Source organism: Hirundo rustica, chromosome 6, assembly GCF_015227805.2.
Source record: "Hirundo rustica isolate bHirRus1 chromosome 6, bHirRus1.pri.v3, whole genome shotgun sequence".
Lineage (NCBI taxonomy): Eukaryota > Metazoa > Chordata > Aves > Passeriformes > Hirundinidae > Hirundo > Hirundo rustica.
This window is the reverse complement of record NC_053455.1, coordinates 16605876-16633466: the sequence shown is the minus strand read 5'-3', so window position 1 is coordinate 16633466 and position 27591 is coordinate 16605876. Positions and strand designations below refer to the sequence as shown.

At 38.1% G+C, this 27591-nt stretch overlaps 1 protein-coding gene across 6 annotated transcripts in view; it reads left to right on the top strand.

Moving 5' to 3' along the window:
* The window catches only part of DGLUCY (D-glutamate cyclase), a 50755-nt gene that overhangs the window by 13931 nt on the left and 9233 nt on the right, over positions 1–27591 (top strand). For all 6 annotated transcript variants that reach the window (XR_009207926.1, XR_009207925.1, XM_040067141.2 and 3 more), the window contains exons 2-12: positions 5313–5383; positions 7864–7975; positions 10713–10866; positions 11567–11765; positions 13353–13503; positions 14908–15030; positions 17251–17442; positions 19433–19693; positions 20193–20292; positions 21835–21983; positions 26692–26811. Coding sequence is in view for 4 of the 6 variants with exons in the window: in XM_040067141.2 (XP_039923075.1) it covers positions 7873–7975; positions 10713–10866; positions 11567–11765; positions 13353–13503; positions 14908–15030; positions 17251–17442; positions 19433–19693; positions 20193–20292; positions 21835–21983; positions 26692–26811 (1552 nt within the window). In the remaining 2 variants the exon portion in view is untranslated. The remainder of the gene's footprint in view (positions 1–5312; positions 5384–7863; positions 7976–10712; positions 10867–11566; positions 11766–13352; positions 13504–14907; positions 15031–17250; positions 17443–19432; positions 19694–20192; positions 20293–21834; positions 21984–26691; positions 26812–27591) is intronic.

Below are 27591 nucleotides of genomic sequence, written 5' to 3'. Positions count from 1 at the left end.
AATGGTGAGGGCAACTGTTGGCATTTTGCAGCACCAACATACCGCTTGCAGAAAGTCTTTTCCCATGGTCAGCATGATTGCCACTTGCCTATAAAATTAGTTAATTCCTGATTCCTGTGGCTGACAATCAGGTCAGTCTAGCTTGGTTGAACTGCCACATCATCCAGGTCTTCCATCACTCACATTACTGTGCAGCTGAGGTCCTTCAAGGGTTCACATGTTGTAGAGTTTCATACTTTCTCTGTATAGGCAGGGGAACAAGAATTAGGAATGATGTAGAGATCTTCATTCGGGCCCACCACAAGGGGCTTTGACTGTTTAGGATTTTAACCCATTCATTCTACACATTCTTGTTCACAAATTCAGGGATGGTGACCATTATCCATTATTTATGGGGCCTGTGAGGCAGTCTACCAAATAAATATGTAACATCTGGGGTTTTCAGAGCTTGGGTATCTTCACTAGGGACAAAGAAGCACTCTCTTCTCCAAAAGGACTGTGGTATTGTCAGCCTTAGAGTACATGTCTAATTACTGATAGCACTGCTCATTGCTATTCCCTCTCATCGTCCTGCTCTACTAAGTGTTGGTCTAACACACCCTGAGCTCTTGCAGATAGAGGACAAACGTGCAGGTGCCTGGCTGCACCAAACAGACCACTGAGGGCCATTTCCAGATCATCATGACAGCTACAGTCACCACATAATACCAGAATTGTCAGGTATGCATTAATGAAATCACAGTAGTGCAGCCATAATTTGTCCATAACCTGGAACCTTTCAAGTTAGAACGGATGCTGCAGAGTAAAGTCGACCAGGTATCCTTGATGCTAATTAACATTTATTATGGGGACAGCTCCAGGACAAAATAGCAGTCCAAATGCAGAGTATTTGCTATCACATAGTACAGTTGCTAACAGCAATTTACCTATACTTACTCCTTAAAGTTGCAGTAAGGTATTCTTGGAGATCCTGCCACAGATTCATCTGATTATCCATGTAGCACTATTTAAGCCTGAAGGTTCATCAGGAAAATGATGCTCTGTCCTTTTGAGCTGTTCCCATTATTCTGGTTCTTGGGGTTGAAAGAAGCAGTGGAACAGTGAGAGTTAATATCTCTTCATCACAGGTACGTGTGGAGGCAGAGATGTTTGTTCTTGGTATTTCGGAGAGGTACAATTCACTGGAATTTTCCCACACACAGCCTACTGAGACACCAGCATCTCAAGGACACTAACTTTGTGTTAACACATGGGCTGGAATAATTTCTTTAGTGACCATCACTGAGGTGAGTTGCTTGGTGAGCAGTGGTGGGTGCAGTGACAGCACCTCCTGGCAGACGTGAACACAAAAGGAATGGCGTAATCCTGGAGGTAGCCTGAAAGACCTGGCAGCAGGAGTGTGACACGGTTGTTTGGGAGCATAGTTCTATTTTTATGATGTGTGGGTTGCAGAACATCACTTACCTGCTTACCTTCAGATGGAATTCCTCGGTAGGAATGAGCACCCCATCAGCCCTGTGACTGTGCATGACGTGACTGGGTGTAACCTGGGTGGTGACATATGTTCTTATCTAAACAAGCACCTGTAGCTGCTGCCTTGCCAACAAAAGAGGTACAAGTCACTGTACTTTGTCCTATGGATTTCCACTTTCTTTCCTTCTGAATAAGACTGGAAAGAAAAATTTCCCTTACTTCAGGGCTTTTTGTCCAGCCAATGCCCTTCACCTTGGCTGCTCTGTGCAGTGTTAGCTGACCAGTGCTGCCACAGGGGTGTGGGAGAGGCTGGCACTGGTGGCTGCAGCAAGGTCCCCCTGCATTCTTGCGCTGTCTTGGTGCCAGAAAAGGCCAAGATAGAGAACTAGTATCTGGACTCAGCCCAAAGAATTGTGGAGCAATTCTGAAGATCTAGCTCAGCATAGATTAGGAAACAATATTTGAATACCATCCTCATGCCTTCATGGTTTTTTTTTCAATTTCTTGAAGTTGAATAAGTGTCTCTTGTCATCTTACATGAAAACAACCTTTGGTAGATCATTTGCGGTCTCTTCTTTCTACTGGTGAGTATTCCTGTCAGCAAAGTCCAAGGCATGAATGTAGCAGTTTTAAATCTTGATTAATTTCTTAGTCTCCTCTTTGGTGTATACATTGTCTTGCCAAAGGTGCATATAAATGAGGTGGCTGTTCTAAAACTTGTTGGTCATATGTATTTGTAAGGTGATGAGGCAGGAACGCAGGTATTAGGATATGATCCAGGGGGTTGGAAGGGTGTGTGAAGTCATGAGAGCTCATCCTTTGCAGGATAAAAAAGCCCAATCAACTGAGACCTTGCATAGGCTGTGCCCGTGCAAGGGCAGGGCCCAATGTGAACTATTCTCTAGTCTCTGCCCATATTTCTCCACCTGAGGAACAATTTATTTTGTCCCAGAGCAGAAGCTGTGTGTCAAGTAGTACCAATGCAGTGGTCACAGCAGCATACAATGCTGTCTGAAATGGCTGCTTTGAAACTGATAATTGCTTTCTGTTATTTGTTCTTAATATACTGAGAGAAACTACATGTTGGGTATCTTTTTTGCAAATAAACAAGATAGCATCAAAGACACATTGATTCTATCGTCAATTTCTCATTCTGACTCAATCTGCAGGATCTCAAGTATAGGCTGGCTGCTTTAAGCAGCAGACAGAACACTAATGGAAGCTAATTTGAGTTTCTATTTGCAGCCCTCATCTAAAGGTGCATAAGCTTCAAAGGCAAATACCTTATATTTCAAATGTAAAGTTAAATAATAATTTGCTGGATGAACTACTGTCTGAAAATACACAACACACTCCCCTTTCGGAATGATACACGAAGATCTTCTGTGCTTTGAAATGATTCATAGCAGATGGGAAGAAAAAGGATCATTAATTGATTCTTCAAACAAAAGATTACAAGTGTAACTGAGAGACCCTGTTGGAAAATCAAATGGACTAAATTTTCAGAGAAGCTTGTGCTTTTCACAGAAGTCTGCTGGCAGAATTTCAAATCAGCTTGATGATTAAACAGCAGGTCATTTAAAGTGTGTTTACGTTAACAAGCCTCTGTAACCATATTCATACTAGGGCAAGGCATAGTACACAAAGAGTTCGTTAGATTATAATTAGTTTAGATTACTTTCCATTATGTATTGCTAAAGGCAGCCCATGGGCTGGCTCGTGTTTCAGGTTGCCCTGCTGTTCCTGTTCGTGCAGCAGTAGCTTTGGGTAAGGTATCTGCATGGCAATATCTAAAAAACACTGCCCAGCTGTTTTAAGTAGTGACCCTTGCACTTTTATGGCCCACGATCCTGTACGTGCCACCACCCATTATTATCAAACGTTAAACTGAAAAGAGGACAAAAGTGATACAAGCAATGCAAGGTTGTATTTTGTAAGAGTCTTCGGGCTCCTTGCAAGCAAGTCTCTAGATTACGCTGCATTAAACCGTATTCTTATTAGTCTATCAGTGCCACTGCAGAAACAGACCTGTAATTCTTAACAGCAGAAATTAGTGTTAACTATGTTGCAGTGTTCAAACCTGTTTATTACTCTTACCACTCATACTTTTTACAGGCTGTGTATTCTTATGTGTTCCATTTTTGAAACCACAGAAATGCTATTTTTTTACTTCTATTTCATTAATTCACTTGATATGTGTGAAGGCAAAGTAGTCACACTGACACTTCTGAAGAATGTTTTAATCCTTTGTGTTATTACATAATTTCTTGATTCGTTTTTATCTGGTGTGGTTTAGCACAGCAGTATGGACCCACCCACTGCATTTCAAAGTGTAATCTCTCTGACACTTAAATGACATTTTTCCATTTTCTTGGGTAATGAATAATTTACAATGTGGGTCTGTAAAGAATCTATGTTCATATTTAAATATCTGTGAAATTTACAGATTCACTTTTTCATTTTGAAAGCTCCAAGGTAATATAAAATGTTTCACTTACTGCTCTTCCTTCTTTTTCCATAAAGACAGTATCTTCTGAAGACTGTAAAAACACTTCATAAACTGTAACTTTGCTGGTTGGTGATTCCACTGTCAGAAATTAAGAAGGAAATAATTAGAAAAACTATGCTTTAGACAAGACTGTCTGTAATATTAAAAGGGATATAGAGATCTAGATTTATATTCATCTGTGAGTATAGGTGGGGTCAGAGGAGTTTAAATCTTACCAGTTTTGGAAAACATTTGTGAATTTATTGTGTATTATGATTTCTGATGTTAGACTATTTTGTCTCACACTAGGAACAGAAAAGGCTTGTTTAAGATTAAAAATTGAGAGGTTAAGATACAACTGAGAGATATGTCAAGTATATAGATTAAAAAGAGCTAGTGAGAGGAGAGAAGGCATCCAAACTCCCATATTGCCAGAGGATGCAGTCAGACAAACCAACAAAGCAAGTGCTACAAAGGTCAGCCCAGCCTGAAGTTATGGACATAGGGGTCTGAATTCAGGTAGGAAAAGAAGCAGAGATAGAGACATACTGTAGACAAAGAGGAAAAAATAAGGAATAGGCTGGAAGATGCAAAGTCCATCATGGAAGTCATCTGAAATGCAGGGCAATCTCTTTCTTAAATCTTGTCTGGAACTACATTTCTCTTCATTCATGTCTTCCCCTCAACGTGCTTTTTTCCTTGCATGAGTTCTGGAGTTTTGGGGAAGTCGAGCATATTCTTTACAACTGGTTACAAAGAGGAGGCTGAGAACCAGCCCCGTTCCCATCACCTCAGCAAAGATCAGCACAGCACTGCCCTCAGTCACCTGTATTCAACTAGTGCTCTGGGAACAGCATGTAGAAACGGTTCATGACTTAGAGCTTCATATGGCAACCGGGGATCACAACTTCGAATTAAAAAATATTCACCCTCCAAATCTGGCTTTCTTGAAAATTGTTATTGTCTTGCTAATGAGGCATTTTGAAAATCATCTGGGCCAAATTAATCAGTTAGTATGTATCTGCTTAATTCCACTGAAGTTGTGCTGCACAAGTATTTACTGAATGAAGATGTCAAATAACAGTTTTATGTTACCTATTACAGCCAGACCCAAGATCTGTTTAGAGCTTTTACCGAAATGGTACTGTACTTTTACCAAACTGTACTTCATGACTGCCACTTTGATGCAAAGTGAGGTTTGTTCTTGAATATTTATATGTATCTTTATAAGATAATGTCATTTCAATACAGTATTTTTTCATTATTCTGAACTGCTGATGATCTGGCATAAGCTAAACTGTCATCATTGCCTGATCTCACAGCTCCCTACATAATTTTTATCTCTTTCCAGCTCTGAACTTTCATCATCCTTGTCAAGATCTGGAAGCTCAGGATATGGTGTTGTCCACAAATCAGTAGTGGGTAAGTGCCATCTTAATGTCTCAGACAGCAGTGTTTTAATACTTATCCATTTAAGTTCAGTATGTAAAACTCAAGATACAAACAAAATACATTGAACCTTCATGAAAACTCTAAAAAGAAAAGTGTTTATTATGCTTCTAATGTGGAAGCAGATATTTAAGAAAATGTTAGTCAAGAACAAACTTGATGCTTCAGTTCTGTGAAGCTTTACTGTATTGGTTGTTGGTGTTGAAAGTCGGGGAGTCTGATGTGAGTAGCATGACTTAGAACAAGGGGTTTATTCAGACTGGGTGCTTTAAGTATGAAATTTGTCATTATACAGCCAGTCAATGACCTGATTTTCAAATGCTGTTTACACAGGATTCTATCTGGTCTGCTTTAGATGTTCATTCCATTAAAGACAACACACTGGAGAGCCAGATCCTGGGAGCTCATTGGGGGCATCACACAGGATGCCCTCAGGCACAACAGCCATTTTATAAGCTCTGTAAGCCTCTTCTCTTAAGGCTTTTTTAACACCCTGCATATTGTCTTTACTGGTGTCATGATCCAGCATACCCCTGTGAGGTAACTGATACTATCCTTATCTGAAACTATCTCAGAACAAAGTAAAGGAATGAAGAAAGCTCTGCCAAGGCACAGATCCTGCTAACTGATTAACCACTGTCTCACACTGTTTACTTGGAGTGCTGCTTGAGGCCCCTATGAAGTCAGTGTATACACTTCATTAGGCAGAAAAAAAATTGAAAAGATACTTTAAGATCCTAAATACCTCCATGCTTTTCCCCAGTTGTTCCAAACATGCCATGTTCAGGGTAGCTCCGAGGATTTTTCAGGAAGTTCTAGAGATGGTTGGCAATCTAAACCTGACTATGCCTCCTAGCTTGGAGAAACAGCATATTGCATTTCCAACTATTCATGGGCAGGTCATATAGCAAAAGCTGGGTTTTACTGTGACCATCTCACCAGCTTTATTGTCTATCCAAATTTAGTAAAAACAAAATAACAGCACAATCCATTACAGATATTGTACAGCAAATACAATGATCTAAAGTTAAAACTCAGAATGCTAATCAAATTGAATTTTCCCTGTTACTATATAAAATCACCACAGGAAGGCGAGTCTTGTCTCACTGTGCTAATACAAAGTTTATATTTCAATTATTCCCTTTCTAACCAGTCATCATCAATATAGTTATTCACGAGTAGGAGCAACAAGCCCACGTGCTTCTGTATGGTATGTACAGCTGACATTTCAGCACTGCTGATGTTCATAGTCCTGTAGCTTGTTAGCCACTTGCTGTCATATGAACCAAAAACTTTTAGGGGCCTAAATGTTTGCTGATGAAATCTCATGGGTACTTTCATTTCTGCTGCTGGGCACACACTTTATGAGAGGACAATCAGGCTTTCCCAACATCAGAACAGGGAATTTGTGACAAAATACTTAGCTAAAGACAGCCTCTGTTCCAGACCAGTTTTCTGAACTACAGACTGTCTTTCAAGTCCAAGTAAAGTAGTAGTCCATCACTAGCAGGCCATCAGTCCTGCAGATTAATTAGATGGTTTTAAAGATCCTTGGAAATAAAGAAAAATTATCTGAAAGAAACTAATGAACACATCTGGAAGGTTTTATCAGAATAATTGTATTTAGTTTGAAATCTCTTGAATTCCAGACTGGTGTTTGAAATCCTCTTTACGGTAAGAATAGTGTATCTTAAATTGATACTTATATGCCTGAATTAGTGCACAGTGACATCTCTATATCCAGCTCCTTGTTATCTTTAAAGTGTGTGTTTGGAATTGCTCATTATTTTATAATGAAGACTATTTTTGTACAGCATACAGAGTGATAATGTAAAAGCAGTAAAGAAGAGCTAGAAAGTAGTAAGCTGGAGTTCAAAAAAAAAAAAAAGACTGTTTTCTTTCGGTTGGCAATATTATACAAAGATTTCAGAATTAAGAAGAGATACAAAGTTTACTCTACATTTCAGTGCACCCAATTTAACCTTTCAGAACTCTGTAAACTCAGGGAAACGATTTGGACAGGTTAGTATAAAAATATTTGAGCCAAAACATATCACTGCTCTTCAAGTTAATTACAGAATGATTGCTCAGACGTATAAATTTTCATACTATTCCACTCCACTCTCCAGTTGTGAGAGTAAAACTTTGTATTATCATAGTTACAGAACAAAAACTGTAGACCTTTAACAGAAAAGTTAACTTTTGCTAGAAGGGTTTAACATCTCATTATATATTAATTTAGTAGCATCTTTTAAGAAGAGCAGCACAGCTTCTCTCATATTTGTTACTTCTTTTGAATGACATCAAGAATGGCTTGTTCTGAATTAAAGAAAAACTTGGAGGTTGGTAATTTGAGGAAATGTAAGCTAAGTTCTCCAGAAAATCAGAATTTAAAATGGGGAAAAAAGAAAAAGGCGCTTTGTGTTTAAATTTATAATTATCTTTCTGTTAAGGATGAAAAGATGCTTTTGACAGGAGGCTTGAAATCTCTCCTTCCCCATGTGCTAAGAAGAATAATTCGATGCAACAGACTCAGTATTAGTAATACTTCAGGAATGGCGGAAGGTAAGTAAACCTAACAGCTCTCTGTGCAAAGTGTTTCCATTTTAGATTCATAACTGTGTGGGGTTCTGTTTGTAAGGGATTGAAGAAATATCAAAAGCACCAAAGTAAAACAGAAGAAAACGTTGTGTTCTTGGGGTTTTTTGAAATCACATTGTGAGCACCTGACTCTGGTTTTTGAATCATAAAGATATATCAGAGAAAATACACCATCCTACCTGAGCAGTGCGCATGGACTTTGTTTTCAGGGTTTGCAGTCCGTCCCTCAGCTTCCAATTGTCAGTGAGAAATGATGGCTGCAGAAAATATTTGAAAAATCTTTAACCAAATCTGGGTTTTCTTGCATGATATTATCACATTTGTAAGATGATCTACTATGTTCTTCAGAGAGACCTTGCTTTACTTAGCACATCAGAGATGCTTTGGGGAGCAGTTACAGACGTATAGTTACAGATGTGCTTTTCTGCTTCATTTGTTGCAGAAGGTGAAGATTACTGGGTCAGCAAGACTGGGAATTATAAGGGGGATGGAACAATTAGTTTTATATTCAGATAACTGAATGCATTCTGGAAGATTGATTTCTGTCTTGCCTCTCATAGCTGGACTTTTACAGAAGCAGAGAAGTCTGTCATTGTTCTGCTCAACTTTAAAAAATAATGCAAACAAAAATACCATGGCAAATAGCTGATCAACAAAGCTGTGTGTACAAGAGTAGCACTACTATAAAAAATGTTAAAGGTCATTTTATAGAACTGTACTGAGTCTTGAAATTGTGGTTTTCTTTTCTATCAGTTCCTAAGTTGAAAAATACTAATGGAAAACATTTTATAATGTTAATAAATTGCAGTTTTCCCCAGCTGATTTTTTCAGTGAATTTATTGCTCCAGTAGTTTTAAATGTATTAGTTCTAACATTTTTAGAAGTATTGTTGACATACAAAACAAGTTCATGAGCAAACAGTTTCATGATACAAAAAGAACCATTGTAACAAATTGTCTTGTGGTGTTGTTTTCCAATTCTTTCTTACTGTCCTCATTGTAATTCACCATAGAAATTAAAAGTTCTTTCTAAACTCCTCTGAACTGAGACATGAGTGTGTTGAATTAATGCCTGGGTCGGTCAGCACATCCAGCTCCACTACCATTTTTAATGATGGCTCCATAATGCAAGTGAATCCACGTATACAAAAAGTAAGGATAGCTATCAGGAGGAGCAATGACACTCTCAAAGTGTTAAAATGAAACTTCCCGAGTTTATCAAGTATTTGCCTGAAGATTCAGCTTGTCATCTGTAACTAGTATGTGAAAATCAGTGTTGTCTGTTGAATGCCCTGACTAAACCCATAATTTTAAGAACTCATTAATATAACCAGCAAAGCAGAAAGTGCTTGTGGATTTCTCATGGATGGCAGGGAATGAAATTGAGGGGTAACCAAATTTAGTGTTTTATTCAGTGTTAAATACAGTATGTTTATTTAGCAAAAATATTTTTCTGTATTTAGCAAGAATCTCTTTCTGTATTTAGTAACTTTTGCTAGTAATAAATGAATTTTTATGCTGACTGCTCCCAAGAGAGCAGTCAAATTCAGTATGCAAATACATTCTTACTTCAGCCTTTGCTTTGCATTTTTCCATCAGGAATAGAATTCTCTTTGGATTTCTTTGTTAGCTTTGGTCAAGAGTAAGATTTGGCTCATTTTCTACAGCCTTTGAAGGCAGCTCATTGATTTCAACTAAATTATTGCCTCTTTGATGACAGACTACTGCAGTATTTAAGAAAATGAGTGCTTCTGTGCAGCCTCCTACTCGCCTGCCTGATATCAGACAGTAATAACTCTTCAAAAGTATCAGTACAGAATTTAGGGATTGTTAATTGCTGGGTTTATACACCCTAGACCAGTTGTACTCCAAATTTCCCCCCATTATTTGAACAGTTGATATTTCCATGGGGAAAGTTTAAATAGCATTAGTATTAACTACTACTGTTAAGAAAATAAATTTTTGTTAAATGAATGAATGGGACCTTTCTTCAGTGGTACTCCTTGCAAAAATGTTAATGTTTTTAGAAGCTATTTCATAGAAGTAGTCAACAACCTTTTAAATCAAAGCTGTTTCCAAGTAAAGAAAGTTCTGATTTAGGTTTTTGGTTGTTGTTAGAAATTAAATTAGAATTTTAATTAGAAATTACTGAGATTCAGTGGACAATCAAGAGTTTATTTCTGAGCTGTAACCATATCTGTTTAATTGCAGCCCACATTAAAATTCCCTAGCCCAGAAATTTTAAAGAATGTGCTACGAACATCAAGATACCAGGAGTTTACTCTTGGATTGATATCTTGGTGGGTGAAAAATAATTGTGAAAGTGTGGTATGGGATAGCCTTTCTTTGGCTCTGAGTTAACATTTGCAAATAAAGCATTTTCCTACAGGAGACTAGTGTCCCCAGTTAGACAAGAAATTATGTTTACATATAAATTAATAGAAATGTTTATTAATTATGGTACCTGCTATTTCCCATGTGTGCCAACTGTTTTAGCTGTAAATTACTTCACATATAGAGTAGGCCTAGCTATGGTTTTTAAAACATTTTGAGAAGTTCGATCTAATTACAGAGTTCTGAATCAAAAATTTCCTTCAAGTAATTTTTATAAACCATCTAAAGAAATTCATACAGAAAAGCTATTGTTTCACAAACAAAAAGCTGAACTAGTAACCAGCCATTCCTACCTTCCACAATTTAAGGCTATAAACAGGCCAACGTTGTGATTTTGCACAAGTCCCTGGCTGATGACTTTGAGAAGTTCTGCCGTGCGAACGATGGACCCCTGCCACTGCTGTACCGAAGTCAGCCGGGCGACTGGAAATGTCCTTCCCTGAGCAGTGATTCCGACATCAGGTAACTACAGACCAGCTCTGCTGGCCAGTATTCTCAAGTGAATGCTGGTGGTGGTTAGGAGGATTTGAGGAAACAGCCTGGCTGAATATTTTGAACAACTTTCTTTTCTTGCAGTTATACCTTGAAGTGCACACCGTGTATAACAGCCTGATTATTTTGTTCTTGAGCCACATGTTATGATAGTTGTCAGTATTACAAGTATTTCTCTAATCCAAAGGTGAAATTTTGTGTAGTTTTTAAATATTTTGCAGTCTGAGCCTACAGAATTCAATAATAGAGTTTTTTTATTTGTTTTATTTTCTAGAAATGTAGCCATGGTGTCTGCATGATACTTGTAGAGTCTCTGAAATTTGAAAGATGTACTTCTGTAGTACACCACTGCTTTAGTGGTAAACACTAAAAAACAAGGTTCAAACCAGCTTCCTAATTTTTGAAAGCCTGAGACAAGATACACATAAGGGGCCTTTACCTATAAAACCTAAAAAATCTCATATTCTACCATTCTGTCTGCCAGCTTGGTTTTGTGCAGAATAGGATGTTCTGGGGGTTTAGCCTGTGTTTGTTTGTTATTAGTCAGAAAGGACAAAATGGATAAAGCAGGCCGTATCTTGTGGTTTCGTTCTGGGTTTATGTCAATTCAACCAATTCACCTTGTTTTCAAAAAATGCGACAAAGCTGTGATAACTTCTTCTTTCACTAGAACTGACTGCCTGCAGTACAGAAAATATGAGCACGGAGCTTGTACTGGGTCACTGAAAAGCCTTAAGGAGTATACTGAACAACTCAAGGACATGGTGACCTTTTATTTAGGCTGCAGCTTCTCTTTTGAAAAAGCAGTCCAAAAAGCTGGCATTCCTATCCGAAACGTTGAGCAAAAATGTAATGTAAGCATGTACAAAGTAAGTATATGCACACACACACATAATCTTTGTTGTAATTTTGCCTGTGAGTTTTGCCCATATTCACATTAGGTGCATATACCTATTATTCAAATCAAAAAAAAATTTTTTTCTAACTACACATGTGCTAATGCTGAGCACATGAAGATACAGGGTAAAATATTCCCAATCTCAGTTCAGTGTAAGGCCAATCTCCTTTTTTATTCATTTTTCATGACAAAGCTTTCCCCGTTTCCTGTGGCAGCTGTTTCATTTGGATTCTGTTTTGGTTTGCACTCTCTGTTTCACCCAATGATCCTGTCCGTGTCCTGACCGTATCTTTACTTGTGTCCTGCTCTCCATACCAGCTGCTGCTTGCATCACTTGGAATATTCCTTTTATAAACCATGACAATAGCAGTTTCTTCTGCATGATGGCAACATTCTGGATTTTTCCTGTGGCAGTGGAGCCTTTAAAACTGCATGTTTACTACAAACCCAAGCCTCTGGGCCAGAAGATGTTCCCAAAGACTTGAGGTGTCTACCATAGCCCTGAAAATTATGACTGTGCTCAAAAAGTTTGTGGTGTACATTTTAATGGGAACAGAAGTCTTAGAATAATTCTGGTTCCAGTAAATAAACCCCATAATACTGAGAACGTTGAAGTACACATCTGCATGCCTTTTTCATTTAGTTCAGGTGCTGTGCTACTGGAGAAAGGTTATTATTGTTTTCAGTGTTATTGTTACATGATCTGTGCTGTGCTCTTGGTCAAAATGAAGGTGCAAACGTGTCTCATATATGAGTCCTTCTACCAAGCTTAAAGAAAAAAAATGCAACTATGTATCTGCTCCTAGCATTTCAGAATTAGGAAAATTTTATAGTTTATATGCTGTGAAGAACTGCACAGTGTGTTTCTTCAGTGACAGGTGTGATTATTATTATCATTATAAAGGCATTAAATGAACATTTTCTAGACAGCTCTAGCTCTCAGGTTGTCTTGTTTATGTTCAACTGCAACTCAGATATCTGACCTTTTTTCCTAAAAAGCTGACCTGCTTTATTTCTAAATAGAAAGAGTGCCTCAGCCTCCCAGCTGATGAGGATGATAATTTCCATAGAGCCTTTGTAGAAGCAAGAAAAATTTGTATTTATGGAACTGTCATGCAGCTTCTGTACAAGTGGGTCCTGCCATCAGCAGATGCTGAGCCTGGCGTGTTACAGGGCACTGCATTCGAGTACAGAGCGTAGATTCAGTCTTGTAGCTATGCCAAAGTTCTCCATTGGCTTTCTCACCTTCTGTAGAGGGAACACCTCATTGTTTTCTGACAATATTCAACATACACTGAGCTCATCTAGCTGTTTGCACCAAAACAAGGAATGCATTAAGTTGAAAATTTTAGTCATCTGTATGATGAAGCTAAATGATGGAATCTTAAAGGGAGAAAATACAGGATGCTAAGAATTTTTTCAAAAGTATTTAAAATGAATGTTAGAATGCAGCCTTTCTAAACTCAAGTGCAGCACCAAGATTTAGATTTATTTATTCTAACATTTTAGAAGTATTATTCAATATTCCTGCTAACACTGGATTCTTTTGAACTGCCAGACCTCTGTACCTTGCTACAGCATTTCTATGTTTCACTGCAACTTGGTAGTCACAATGAGACCTATTCCTGAGAGCAAGTTGGAGGCAGCTGTGCTAGCAACATCTGAATTAAAAGAAGCCCATGGAGCACCAATTCACATAGGTGACCCTGGTCAGTGCTTTTCATTTCTCACTCTGCATGTACCTGTGTATAAAAGTGAAGGGGGAAAGCATGGGAAGTAGTAGCACTGAAATACCTGTGCCACTAAATCTGTTTTAATCCTTTCTAATGGTCACAAACCTAAATATAAAAGGAAAAAGGAAGGAAAAAAAAAAAAGGTTTTGAGTGAGCTGAAGACACAGATTTCTTAGATAAAAGATAGTTGTTGGACATAGATAAGTTAACTGGCAGGAGTGGTTTTGGTAAAAAGTGTAATCACATTTTTCTAAAATGTGTGCAGTTTAAAATATGTGAATAATTTCTTGCTGTCAGCGATTCCAGTGACAGGATAGCAGTGACTAACAGCATGGGGAAAAGTGTGTGTGGATGCGTTTTGTGTCTTAGTGGTTGCATGTGAAAGTAAATACTACATTATTTTTAAAAATACTGAAATAGCATACAACGAGCACAACACTTAAGACAAGATGAATAGAAATATGATGAGATTTTTTTTAAATCTAGTTAAAAAAAAAAAAAAAGACAGGAGGCTGTTTGAAAAAGAACAAAACCAAACAAACACCTGTAATATGAAGATAGGTTGCAATAATTTCCCCCCTGCTGTCACAAGTTTGGTAATCATGGGCTACATGCACAGAAGGATCACATTGCAGGGCATGGAAGGAGGTGTCATTGGTTAACACAACGCTCCAGTAATGTACTTGAGTAACATATCTGAGTACTTAAGCCTGACAAATTAGTAAGAAGTCATTGCAAAAGAGTAAATTATCATATATAGATTATATAAATTAATTTCAGAAAAGAGAGGGGTATATTGAAGCAACTGAAGAATTTAAAACCGAGGGAAGATACCAAGTGCTTAGAATGACCCAGATTATTACAAGTAGGTGTTAGAATGAAGCAAAAGACAATTTAGTGAAAGGCAGCTAGGAGTGAGATGTATTTATCTGAGACAGAGAGGAAAAGAGAGATTGATCATTTCTCTAGCTAAAGGATGTAGGAAGTTAATGCAGTAGAAAATGTGTTCTAGAGAGAACTCATTTTGCATTGCAATCACTTACTCTTGTTTGCCAGTGCTATGAATAGAATTTTTCTGTTGATCCAGAAGATTTATATTATCTTGGAAACTCAGCATAGATGTCTAACTTGCATTTTGTTGGAGAAATAAGGTAAATACATTTTTACTGGTGTTAGCAAGTACAAAAAAAGGTAATCAAGTCAGCTCAGGCTCTGAGGATATGCACTCAAAGGCAAACTAAATGTTCCACTTTAGGGGGACTTGACACTCTTGAACTCTTAACTCAGTGTCACTGAATGATGTTTGGGGTCCACCCCCCGGCTTTGCACTATTACTGCTTAATTGGAATCACTCATGATTTCATTTCTGATCAATTCCAGGTCTGCTGGGAATACAAGATCTTTCTAAACCAGACTATGGAGATCCAGTTCACCTTCACCCTGGTGATATTCCAGTGTTTTGGGCCTGTGGAGTAACAGGAGTAGAAGCAATTATCAATAGCAGTATGTGCTGGTTAGAGACTTTTAAAAGTATCCCTCAATCTCTTTTCTCTCTCTCTGTTTTATTTTTTTAAAAAAGGAGACTGAATTGGTTGATTAGCAGGCTTGATTTTAGGGTAAGATAAAAAACACCACAAACAACAAAAAAGCCTTTGGCAGGAGATTTTTTTGTTGTGAAAAACAGGACTGCTTTAAAGAAAATTCTTACTGAAATTTCACCACTTTTGTGTGTTTTAAATGTTTAACTCTACAGCTCTGGTAACATCAAAACATCTTTTTAAGCATAATAGGAAACAAGAATTTTAAAGGCAATAATTTTTAAGCTTTTTCCTTTTACAATATTATTTTGTACTACATTGAAGTAAAGCAATAGGAAAGGAAACAGGGAAAAAAAAAAAAAAAAAAAAAAAAAAAGAGAAGCCAGAAAGCTTTCCAAAATGTTGTCAAGAGCTAGCGAATTGATTGACATGGAAAAGGGTTCTTAAGTGTCTCATGGAGAGTGTTGAGCTTTTAGTTTTCTCCAAAATTAAGCAAATGTGACACATAAAGAGACTTTTTCTTCTGCAAAATGTTTCTACACAGTGTGCAGTCATTTATGCCAGCATGAGCACAAAGGGCAAGAAAATGCAACAAAACCATAGTAACAGTATTATGTATTTCTCTAACTCACTGGTGTGGAAGGAAATACTGTGTTTTCATTCTTATTGAAAAAGAAGCTTAATAATCATAGGCATTATATTTGGGAGAACCCTGGGAGGTCATCTGCTTTGTGCTTCTCTCCTTACAGGATCCTTGTGGTTTCTTATAGATGTTTACCTGAACTTCTCTCAATACCTGCCCTAATATGTTCAGCTCTAAGAGAAGCCTTCTTTTTCTTTCTTACATACAATCTCTCTTTTCCCCAGTCCTAAATCCATGCTGGAAATCCTACACTTTCCTGGATTCTTCAGCAAACCTATTCATCTTCCTCTTTTCCTTCTTGTTGTAAGGAAAAGAGAAAAACTTTGCCAGTGTCTCTCCAATCTGTTCCACAAGTGGGTGTCTGTCCTGCCCTTGCCTGGAACAGACTTGCACTTTTGTTTATTTCTCCATTTTCTATATTAAAACTGGTTGTCCTTAGTGCATTCCAGAAAATCTTTGGATAGTTTTTTGGGGTTTGTTGCTGTGCTATTTTCTGAGCTAGGAAATTTAAAATCTGCCATACCATCAGTACCCATACTTTAGATGAATCTGCTGGCTTGTCACAAAAAACTGTCTGCTCACAGGGTTTGGTGAGGTATAGTAAACCTCAACAGCCATGTTCCTCAGGCACTTTGAATTGCTGGTCATAGAGTCCCAACAGATATAGCTCAAACCAAGCACACATGTACTTAGTAAAGAAATATCTTTTCTATTTTTACCCTCCTAACAAAGAAAGTCTTGCTTGTTCAAGTATACCTGTTGTGGTTTACCTAAAAATGTACCAATTTTGCCAAATCAAGTATTATGTGGATTCAGACTTCTGGAGTCAGTGTAAAGACAGGAAATAATTTCAGCTTAGGCAACTACTTTGCTGTCAGGTCTAAAGAAGTTTATTTTTCTCCAGGGTTTTAGAGGCTACTCATATTTCATTTGCTAAGTCTAACTGGTCCCCTTTTGCTGTTACTCCTTGCCAGTTTAAATTGTCATGGTTTAACCCCAGCCAGCAGGATCAGGGAGAGAAGATTGTAAGGGTAAAAACTGGGAAACTCATGAGTTGAGATAAAGACAGTTTCATAGGGAAAGCAAAAGCCACACGTGCAAACAGAGCGAAATAAGGAATTAATTCAGTGCTTCCCATGGGCGGGCAGGTGTTCAGCCATCTCCAGGAGAGCAGAGCCCCATCACAGGTAATGGGGACTCAGGAAGACAAATGCCATTATAACAGACCTTTTGGGAGGGTACCAGAGTTCCATTCTTAGGTTGCCTCAAGTTTAGACCAAAGAGGGCATTGTGGAGAAAACTGATCTCAACTACCCACATGAGCTTTTTAAAAGTGAAAACATTTTCAGACGTACAGGTATACATTTCTTTCTCAAAGTGTATTAATTGCTCCAATGTAACTTAAAATATCACCTGTTTTTGTAAGTGTCATCAGGGAGGGACTCTGTTGTTATATTCAGTCGCTTTTTGATATGTTATCATCCCTATAACTTGTTACATTGTAATAATAAAATTTAACTGAAGCTTCTTCCTTCATTTTAGGAGCTCCGTTAGCTTTTACTCATTCTCCTGGCTGCATGTTCATTACCGACCTGAAGAATGACAATGTCAGATCCTTAGGAGGGGTCCCACAGGTCTGCTGCATCTCTCAAGATCCTCTGCATTTCAGTATTGTATCAGCAGAAGCAGCCCAGAAGATAAAGACTCTAGAGACCCTAATTGGAATAGATCCAGGTATAAACAAAAACTGTCTCCCTTTAATGGATCCATTATGAGGTAGATACCACCTATCCTGCCTCTTTAGATATTTTAAATTCAAGAACACAGTAAGAATCTAAAGGTGATTTCAAGAATTCTTTATGGAATACAGTGAGTTTATATAACTAGGTCTTATGTTTTCTGTTACTGTAGTTAATATCAGAGTCTGGCCAAAACCATTCATTGTGGGTAACGGAATATCTGATCTTGATGACTGTATGCTCCCAAAGGACACAGAAGCAGACTGGAGAGTCCACAGGGAATAAGAACTGTTACTGAGTGAAACTGAAATTGGTCCATGATGTACAGGGCACCTCAGCTTGCTGGTAACAGCTACATGGGTATTCACTGTGGAATAAATAGCACATTCCTTTACATATATCCATGACTACTGTGGTCCTACCAGAAAACTCTAGTAGCTGCATGTGCTTTACAAACACCACTCTCTGACGGGTGGAATTGTATTAATTTCTGCTGACATACACACTGAGGTGTTGTATGATGGACCAAAGTGACGAGGTCACCACAGAAGGTTGAGCAGAGGGGCTGCCTGTGTGTGCAAAGGAGAGGGAAGTAAAGGCAAACTGAGAAGTGCAACCATTCCTAAAATACACACCGAGTTAGTCCCCTCTGGCTGCTGTAAAGTCTGAGCTCAGTGTGCCATAAATTTTCTGAAATCCTCTGTAGGCAGTAGTGGAAAACAGCTTACACCCAGGACTCCCAAGCTCTGGGTTTGGGCTGTGTGCATACATTTGGGTCTGTTTATTTTTACTCACAAGGCCTCTCCTTTCCCACTCTCTGGAGCTGGCTTGGCACAATGCCATGCTCTGCAGAAATACAGGACCTAACTTAAAAGTTAGCTCATTTTATTGCTAAAGGAGAGCACAGTACTTTGTCTCAGTTAATATACCCCACTTCTCAGAAAATTCTATTCTGCTTATGTTAACTTTAAGTTTTCTGAACTTTTTTCTCTGCCCATTATCTGTATATTGCCTGTGTGTTATTTAGGAGGGAGAAATGCCAAAGGGGAAATTGAGGACAAAAAGAGGAAAATGTGGGGGTGAAGTGAGGGAGAAGGATGAAGATATGAGGATACTGGAAAGCTGCAGTGAAAACTTACCTCTCTAAGCCCATCATGCTGGGATTCATGGTTTTCTTGAGTGCTAGCAAATCAAAAGAACTGAGCTGTAAACTTTTTTCCAAGTGACAGGGAAGGAACATGGGATAGGAAGTGTTCTAACAATGAAAGCCATACACAGATAATAGTGTTGCCTATTGAGGGACTGACCCATGAGAAGAGACTCCTATTAATATTCACCTATTTCTCAAGGTCTGATAACGTGGTTCTCTGCTACATGAAGCATTACAAGAACTTCCAGTAGTCATCTGGATACCACTGTATTAATTGAATTTATTAAGTCTCTGAAACCTCGCTTCTGAGGTTGATCGTTTCATTAAGTGAAATTTATTTGGGAATTAACTCTTCTGGAAGGGGATGGAGCTAAATAGGGACAAAGGACTAGCTTACATGTCTGAAGTCTGCATCAGAGCTTCTGTAAGGTCTGGGATGCTTGAGTTGCAATCTAGATTCAGTAGCTAAACATGGTCTAGCAGGACTGTCAAAGTTAAACAGAGGGCCAAAGGAAATGAAACAACATGCAATAAGCTCTCAGAAAAAAACTATTTACATTTATACCTAGAAATGCTAGGTATAATAATTTTCAAAAATTATTTTGAAATAATTGACATTCTTAACCTGGAAGCTCAGCCCATTATCTTCATTACTCACATCTTCTTAGGTTTCCTGAGGAAATTACCCCAATTCCTGCCTTGACCAGAGGTGTTTCTGTTTGGGTTTTTTTAACCCATTTTATGTCACTAAAGCACGTGCTTTCACCCAGAGAGAAACTTCAAGGGGAGAACGATAGATTGAAGTGTACCGCTCTCTTTGAAACCTCTGGTCTAGGAGAGCGGGGTATACGGCACCTGCGGCGCCAGGGCGAGCTGCTGGGCGCCTGCCTGGCCATGTCCCACGCGGGCTCGGTGCTCGTCACGACGGGATTCCCCACGCACTTCACCCACCAGCCCCCCGAGGAGAACGACGGCCCCCCGGGAGCCCTCGCCATCGCAGCCATGCTGCAGGCCCTGGAGAAACGGGTTGCCATAGTTACGGATCAGAGAGCCATGGATCTGAATAAAAAGATTATTGAAGAAGCTGTTCAGCTGGGTAAGAGACATGGGGGGGGTTCGGTTTTTATCTTGCTAATTTGAGCTAAGGTTTGCTTCTGCTAAGTTTGAATCTGTCACTTAGTACAGGACTTACTTTTCCCCAGAATGAAGAAGAATTCATCCTCTAAGCTCTGCTCGTCATGGCTGTGATGGCATTTTGTTAACCTAGCTGGCATCAAGTTCATGGGTACCTATCTGGGTCCTGATTCTGGAGAAGTTGCTTGTGATAAAATCTGGATGTCTGTTCTTATTCCTGTAGACCCATTTTCTACCTCAAGGTCCCATTTACATCTGAAGACGTTTAAATTAAAGTAAGGGTATAGGGAGCTCATCAAGAACTGTGTAAAGACATTGAACTCTTAACTGTTCTAGCAAGTTTGCTTTCTTATTTTTTTAAATTACTTAAAGACACATTAAAAAACAAACAAACAAACAAAAGAAACAAACAAAACCCAAAAGGGCGCATAGTATCTGAATTTCATTTTGCTTTCCTGTAGGAATCCTGAAGAAACCCATCCCTCTACTGAGTTATCAAAGGGAAAGTGCTGATTCAGCTTTAATGTTTTTGTGTGAGAATGGGAATCCTGGAAGACCTAGGTATGTGTATTCACTTTTTGAGAACGGGTCACACCTCTGCTTTGAAAAATTATAATAAAAATAAGGACCACGGTCTAAGAAAGCACAGTGGCTGCAAGTAAATCCTTAAGACTTTGAATGCACAGAACAAACTTTGAAGCCAAACACTGTTATTGAAGCATACACAGAGTACATAATTTCACATTATTCTGCAATTATGCACTTTCTGGAGTACAAAAAAGAAACAATTCTTCATATATCAATAGTTCTTTTCTTTCAAAAAAATTTCCAGGAGATTTTCAGCTGTTATTCTATAAATATATATATACACACACTAGATATTATTTTACTATTTTTAAATCAGTGAGAAGATAAAAAAGCATTATATCAAAGTCAGTGAAAGGGCTAAGAAAAGAGCTGGGGAAAGTGTGCATTTTCTAGGGCTTTAGCTCTAGTCTGACAGCTAGGGAGTCTGATCTGACTTAATAAAATGTCACGTGTTTGTAATGGTGTGATTAGGGTTAATGCACAGGAGAATTTGCTAAGTAGCTGTATGCTCATTTCATTACTTACCATGCAACTTAAATTTCCTTGAAGTGGGCATACATTGCTCATTTTTATTGATCTTTCCTTGTAAAGCATTTTAATGTAGTTGCCCTGTGTTTGCATTCTTTAATAAAAAGGTCTTTCACCCTGGTATTCGCTCCATTAACTTACTGAATTCCCATTTCTTTCCACGGGTTAGTGTGTAGTGTAATAGTATGCATAATACTGTCTTCATTTTTCATGTACAGGCAGATTCTATTTAAATCAGTCCCTTAGTCCCAAAAAGCTGAAGTGTATTTTTTTGAAGTAGACAGCTAACCTGCTAAAGGTCTCTGGAAACACTGTAGATACCCACCTACAAGAACATTAAGTAACTCAGCAGAATTAGTAACCTCTTGACAGTAAAATCGGAGAAACAGAAGCAAAACAACTTAATTCTAACATAGAGTGGCAGAAATGAATACTATAGTTCTACTTAAAATGTAGGACAGCTGCAGTACATCTGTCTACTTTCATAAGCAGCAAAACAGCCATAGACTTAAAAAAATAAATCCCCCAAATCTAAAGACCCAAACCCAAACATTGCCTAACTAGAAACAGATGAATATTTGCCAAGCGATGTCCTTTAAGCAGAGAATATATTTACACTAAAAAGGATTTAGATGATCATTAATTTTCCACTTTTTTTTTGTTTTCTTTGAATACACCTAGAGAGACTAATACTGTCTGCTCTAATGTGAAACAGAGCCAGGCCAGAGGGCTGATCCAAAGGGTTTCTGGCTAGGAGGAACTTCTCCATTTCTTGGTAGCAAATGTGGTTTTGGGGAGCTGCACTAAAGCTATTAAAAAACCCCATAGACAGCTACATTCAGAAATAACAAAGCAGTATCCAAGTCTTACCTTGAATCCCAGATGGTCAAAAAGTAGAACCAAGCACAAGCAACCAACAGAAGAATTTTTTATGTGAAAATCACAGCTTTGACTACTCCTCTCTGTTTTTTACTCACCTCTAACCAGATTTGATCACCTGGTAGCAATAGAGCGTGCTGGGATGGCTGCTGATGGCAATTATTACAATGCCAGGAAAGTTAACATTAAACATCTCGTGGATCCCATAGATGAACTATTTTTAGCTGCACAAACTATTCCAGGAGTCACAACAACAGGTAAGTGTGAGTCTGTGTGATATTCTCAGAAGCAAGAGAAGCACAAAGCAGGAGCTCTTACTGGTGGTGAAGGGGAGCAGGAGGCAGGTGCTGAGTGGCCGCTTTCAGGCTACAGCTGTTTGTTGTGATTGGAAAAATTACTAGTTTCTGTTGAAGGATTCTCACAGACAAAAAATTAAAAGGATTTTATTTCAAATTTATCTAAGGAAAATCAAAACAGCAAAATATCAAGCCCAGATGTATTACCTATGCAGAAGTCTATGTGCATACGCTCTCAGTGGAGTTTTTGATAGTGACTTTATTCTGCATTTTTTTGTGTTGAAGGCAACATAGAACATAAATGGTTGTTGGATGGTAACATTACTTAATAAAGTATTGGTTTTATAATTGTTACACCTAAGTTAAAACAGCAGTCTGGATAGAATATTTGTTTATATTGTCTTTAGCAGTACATTCCTTTAAGCAGGGATTACATGTTTGCATCTATTAAAATAGTGCCCTCTCAGACAGGATATGTGTGTGCAGTAAGAATCTTTAAAGGAATGCCTTGTCCTTTCCACCAAAACAACACTGGCCTTTGCTAACACCTCTAATGAGAATGCTTTTGTCAACATGCTGCTCCTCTCTTTAGGCTATAAACTTTTTGCTCTTGAAAACTTATTGTTTCTGGTTTTGAAAAAATATGTCATAGACCATTGTACAACATCCTTGTACAATCAAGTTCTTCCTGCTACCATGTGTGGCCCAAATGAGAGTTTGGGAGATGTATAATCTCTGTAAATATTAAAATTAAATTAGAAATAAGTACCCATGCCAGACTGATTTGTCACATCAGAACACGTCTGCTGATTGCACTTTTTTTCTTCTTATAGTGCTGTGGACTCGTTCTTAATTATTACCAAAAGCACGGGAACTTTGGTTTCTTGATTTTGTTGTTAACAAATGTTACCACAGAATTTAGAGAGCTTCTGCAGGGATAATGCATATTCTGATTTCACTGTATTGGTATCATTTAAAAGCTGTGTCGCAGAGGACTTCACTGATTTTATTTTTCCTCTTGTAAAATTTCCAATACTTTGTATTTAGATTTAATTTGGGGTTTTTCCTATTCGTAAAATGTACCTTCCAACATTCAAAAGGAAGCACTCTAGATGGCACTGTCTTGGCAATCTCAACAGAGGACCAAGATTGACTAAATCGGTAGAGGAAAAGCTCTGTTTTGTAAAGATATCTAGCAAAGTGCCTCAGTGCTTTATCAGCTGCTGCTGGTTTCCACTCCTGTCCCTGATTTTAGGTTGTTGATACAAGAATTTGATCTCTCCAGCTACTTACATAGCATCACAATTCCTTTAGTAAAAATACCATCATCTCTTCAAATGTCTGCCGCAGCAGCTCAAAGTGTATTATTCATTTGCTGGGGTTTGGAACTGAGAGTTTGAATCTATTGAGCAGAATGTAGTTTGTTTCAAACATTCTCTGTATATTCAAATATACTATGAAATGTCATTAATAAGAAATACCACAGGCTTGTGAAAAAGAAGAAAAGCAGTTATTCAGATTCAGTATGTCGCAGTGCTGTGAACTTTCTCTAAAGAGATTTCTGCATAGAGCATGGTTTAACAAGTCAGAGGCCTCAAAGGACAATGAAGGGATCTGCTCTGACCTCCCGTGGCATTTGTGTACGTGGATATTCTGCTCTGGAGAACTGAGTATCTACAGGAAAACAGTGTAATTGTTTCTCACATTGTCTGTCACCTAGTTAACATTTCTTGTCTTGTTTACCGCACTAACTTTTTGTGTCTGTTATTTTAATTGGGTGCCAATTTCTTGGGTTGGATGTTGGGTTTTTCAGTGTGTTTCTGCAAAGTGTAGTTTAACTGAGCCACTGTGGCCTTTGTGTTTTGTCTCCCATTACTGCTAGCAGTGTGTTCCTACTGATGAGGTTAGATTTTTTTCTGGTGGGGCTGTCTTCAACTTTCTTTATGGTCAGTTAGAACTTGGAGGCATGGGACTAGTTCCAAAATAAATGCAAATATTGTACAGAATTAGGGTGGAGTACTCGAATAACCTTATAGGCTAGAATACCAGAAAGATCAAGTTTTCAGCCTACAGAAGTTCTTTATATAGTGTGCTCCGTGGCAAGAACTGTGTCAGTAGGTGGAGAGGGGAAATGTTTGTTACATGCTGAATAATTGCTGTCAAGTATTGCATTTAAAACAAGATCTGTGTTTTTAAACAACAATCTGCTCTGGTAGTTTGACCACAGACAAAGCATGAGCAATTGTATGGGTACTGACATCCTAAAAACTCAGGGAGTGAGGAGCCTTGAGAAATTCACAGAGTAAGAAGACCTGAAAGGCTGAGTTTAGAAGGGACTCATTTTCCACATAAGACTGAAATAAAAGGTTAAGAGATGTTACTGGAACCACATATTATTTTTTTCAGCTGTCATACAATTGACATAGCTATATGCTATTTATGTAGGAGCTAATTAAAAGCTTTCCAAAGTACTGCATGAAAAAATGGGGTCATACATTTTCCTTTCATACAAAAGATTTTTAGCACAGAAGACTGACGTCTCCTGCATATTTCATGGCTGTAGTTTTCAGAAAACAGTGTAGTCAGTGGGAACTTGCATGGAAGATCCAGCAGAACTATTTTTCTTTGCCTGGAAAGAAATTGGGCCTTTAGAAGAGGATTCATCGTGCCTATTTTCAGACATCTATATTTGAGATGTCTGCCTTGGGGTGAGATGAACTGAATGTGTGAAGGGAGTGTTTCTTTCTTTAAAAACAGTGTAGCTGACTGGCTCATGTGTGGATGGCTGCGTTTGCACAGGTGAATTTCACTCTGGAGAGCTACAGTAAAGTAGAGTTCTCTGGCAATGTGTGGAGGAAGAAGAAAACAGATGGGACAGGAGACTTCAGTGGGGTGTTCTTTTCCTCCCAGTGCCACACAAATGGGATCCATCCACAGCAATGGATCTACTAATTGTGCAGCCATCCTGGTGACAGGGCTCCTGCAAAGACAGAAAAGCAAAGCAGAACTGACAGAAAAAGCCCTGAGCAATTAATAGATTTCAGTTAAAGGAAGTGTTGGTTATCTTCATGGGACAAGAATTCATCTTAGCCGCCTTAAAAATATTAAGAACAAAAATTTTAATTTTGAGTACAAGAAAAATCAGAACATTGTGTGTGATTCTTACAAAGCAGTAGAACTTCCATATTTATATATGAGAATAGAAGCACCAGGATTATGTCAATACCTGTTTGAAAAGTACTACCAATAAAGAGACTTTTGAAAGCACCATTAACTCCCAATGGTGAAATAAATGTGAGCAGATTATTAAAGCAGATAAAAAAGAGTAGCTGTTCCATGGCAAATCCTTTTATGTAAGCTATGTGTCACTCAGTTATGCCCCACTTGACTGGATAGACTCAAGGAATCAAATAAAAAATTGCTGCTGAGAAATGACTTTCCATTCCACTTAAAGAAGAAATTTGCTACAGACACGAGATATTTATGCAGTTACTAAAAGTGTTAAATTTGTCAGTTTTCAGGGCTTGAAGTGTAAATTATAAACATTGTAATTCCTCTTCTGTAGCACATGCTAAGCTTTAGAGCACAGTCACATTTTGAATTCAAATCTGACACACTGCAGTGAGGACTTGGAGCTCTTGACTGTTCTGTGTCACAGACACGGTCTAGGATTTTTCTGTAAAATCTTCACATTGGAGAAGTGCCAACTAACAGATGAAAGAGAAATTTTAATTTCCAACTAAATAGTAATAATAATTTATTAATAATTATAAATAATAAATAATTTTTAGATTTTTTTAATATATTGGTAAGAGACTAGAGGTACTATCCAGCTTTTATATAAACTGGTAGTTTGTATATTACCCTCATCTCCAGATATCTAAATGGCATCTGACAACTTTATGTCCCAAATACCAGGTTGCCTAGAATTTTCCTGAAATTCCATAGATCCCACTGATTTCACTAAAATCACCAAGACAAATACACAATATTTCTATTTGTGCGACAAAAATCAAGGTCCCACATCCACTTTATAAGAAATTTTTTAGCTAAATTTTTGGTAAGTGACTATGGAAAATGAAAACATGGCTGGGCACTTTGTGTACTGTGGCACATTAGTGATCTGTATCACACAAATCCGTATGTATACTTTTGTTTGTCTTTCTGCAATAATTGTTATTTCTGTTTCTGTAATTAAAGCTTGTAACAAGCCAAGGTGTTCTATGCTTGCTTTATCATAGAATTGTTGGCTGATTTCTCAGGTTGATTTGCGTTTAAGTTGTATCTTCTTTCTTTATTTGTGCTGATGTACTTGTGAGAACACATTATATAGAACACTCATGTAAGGCCTTCCATAAGCAAAGTTTACTGTCTTGATTCTGTCTGCAGTTCACAACAACTTGGTAATTTTGATTTCTTTTGCATACACACAATGTACAGCGTACATTGCATGTATAAACTTAGAGGTTGGCATGTAACGGACAATGCTTTTAACTATTTCATTCACAGTCTTCTGGTTTTAGGTGCTGTGGATGAAAAAGGAGAAACCATCTCCTGTGGAGCTATGAACTATCACAGCAACTGTGGGGAAGAAACTGGATGTGTTCTAAAGGGATTGTCAGTTATATGCTGTGTTGATACTCATTTTGTCTTTTTTCCTTTTATTAAGGTGTTGGAGATGGAGGAAATGAATTAGGAATGGGCAAAGTAAAAGATGCTGTAAAGAAGCACATAAAAAATGGAGACGTTATAGCTTGTGATGTTGAAGCTGATTTTACTGTTGTAGCTGGTAAGGGATTTTTGGTGCGGTGGGAGACTAACTGATGTTTGAGAATAGAACTGACAAGGAAACATTTGTCTTTCCAAGTAATTTCTATTGGCCCCTTCCAAGTCATCCTCAGCAAACTGATCTGTCTCTGTATTATGTACATTTTCTGAACAGTTAAGCTCCTTCAGAAGAGCTGACTGAAAATCGAGAATGTTCCATGAACAAAGTGCACTTAATTGGAAATAGTTGGGCAAATCCTGAGTATTCTTGAAAAATCACACATTATATAAAATCATGGAATCCTAGAATGGTTTGGTTTGGAAGGGACCTTGAAGATCATCTTGTTCCTACTCCCCCTGCCATGGGCAGGAAACTTCACTAGACCAGGTTACTCAATAACAAATATTAATAAGGAAAGCTGCAGAAGTGATCTGTGTGGGAACTGAAATATCTGTGCACATACAAATTTTCAGTATAATCGATAAACTTCTGTTTAGAGTGTGCACCTATCAGGCATAAATTCGTCACATTGCCCCTTTAAAAAGAGAGAAGTTATTTCAATAATCACTCAAGGACAAACGTATGTTCTTGATGTTCAACAAAAGTTGAATGTTATAGTTAAAATTCTCTTTTACACCAGCATGAAATAAAATTCACAGTGACAGAGAGATGTTCAGCGAGGACCACCTTGTGAACTGGACACTCCGTATGGTCCTTGGGCTCAGGTCTCTCGTTCCTGGCGCGGGTATCTCTGCTACGCTCTGGACTGTAAGCGGCCAGCTTTGCAGTTTGTTCTCATGG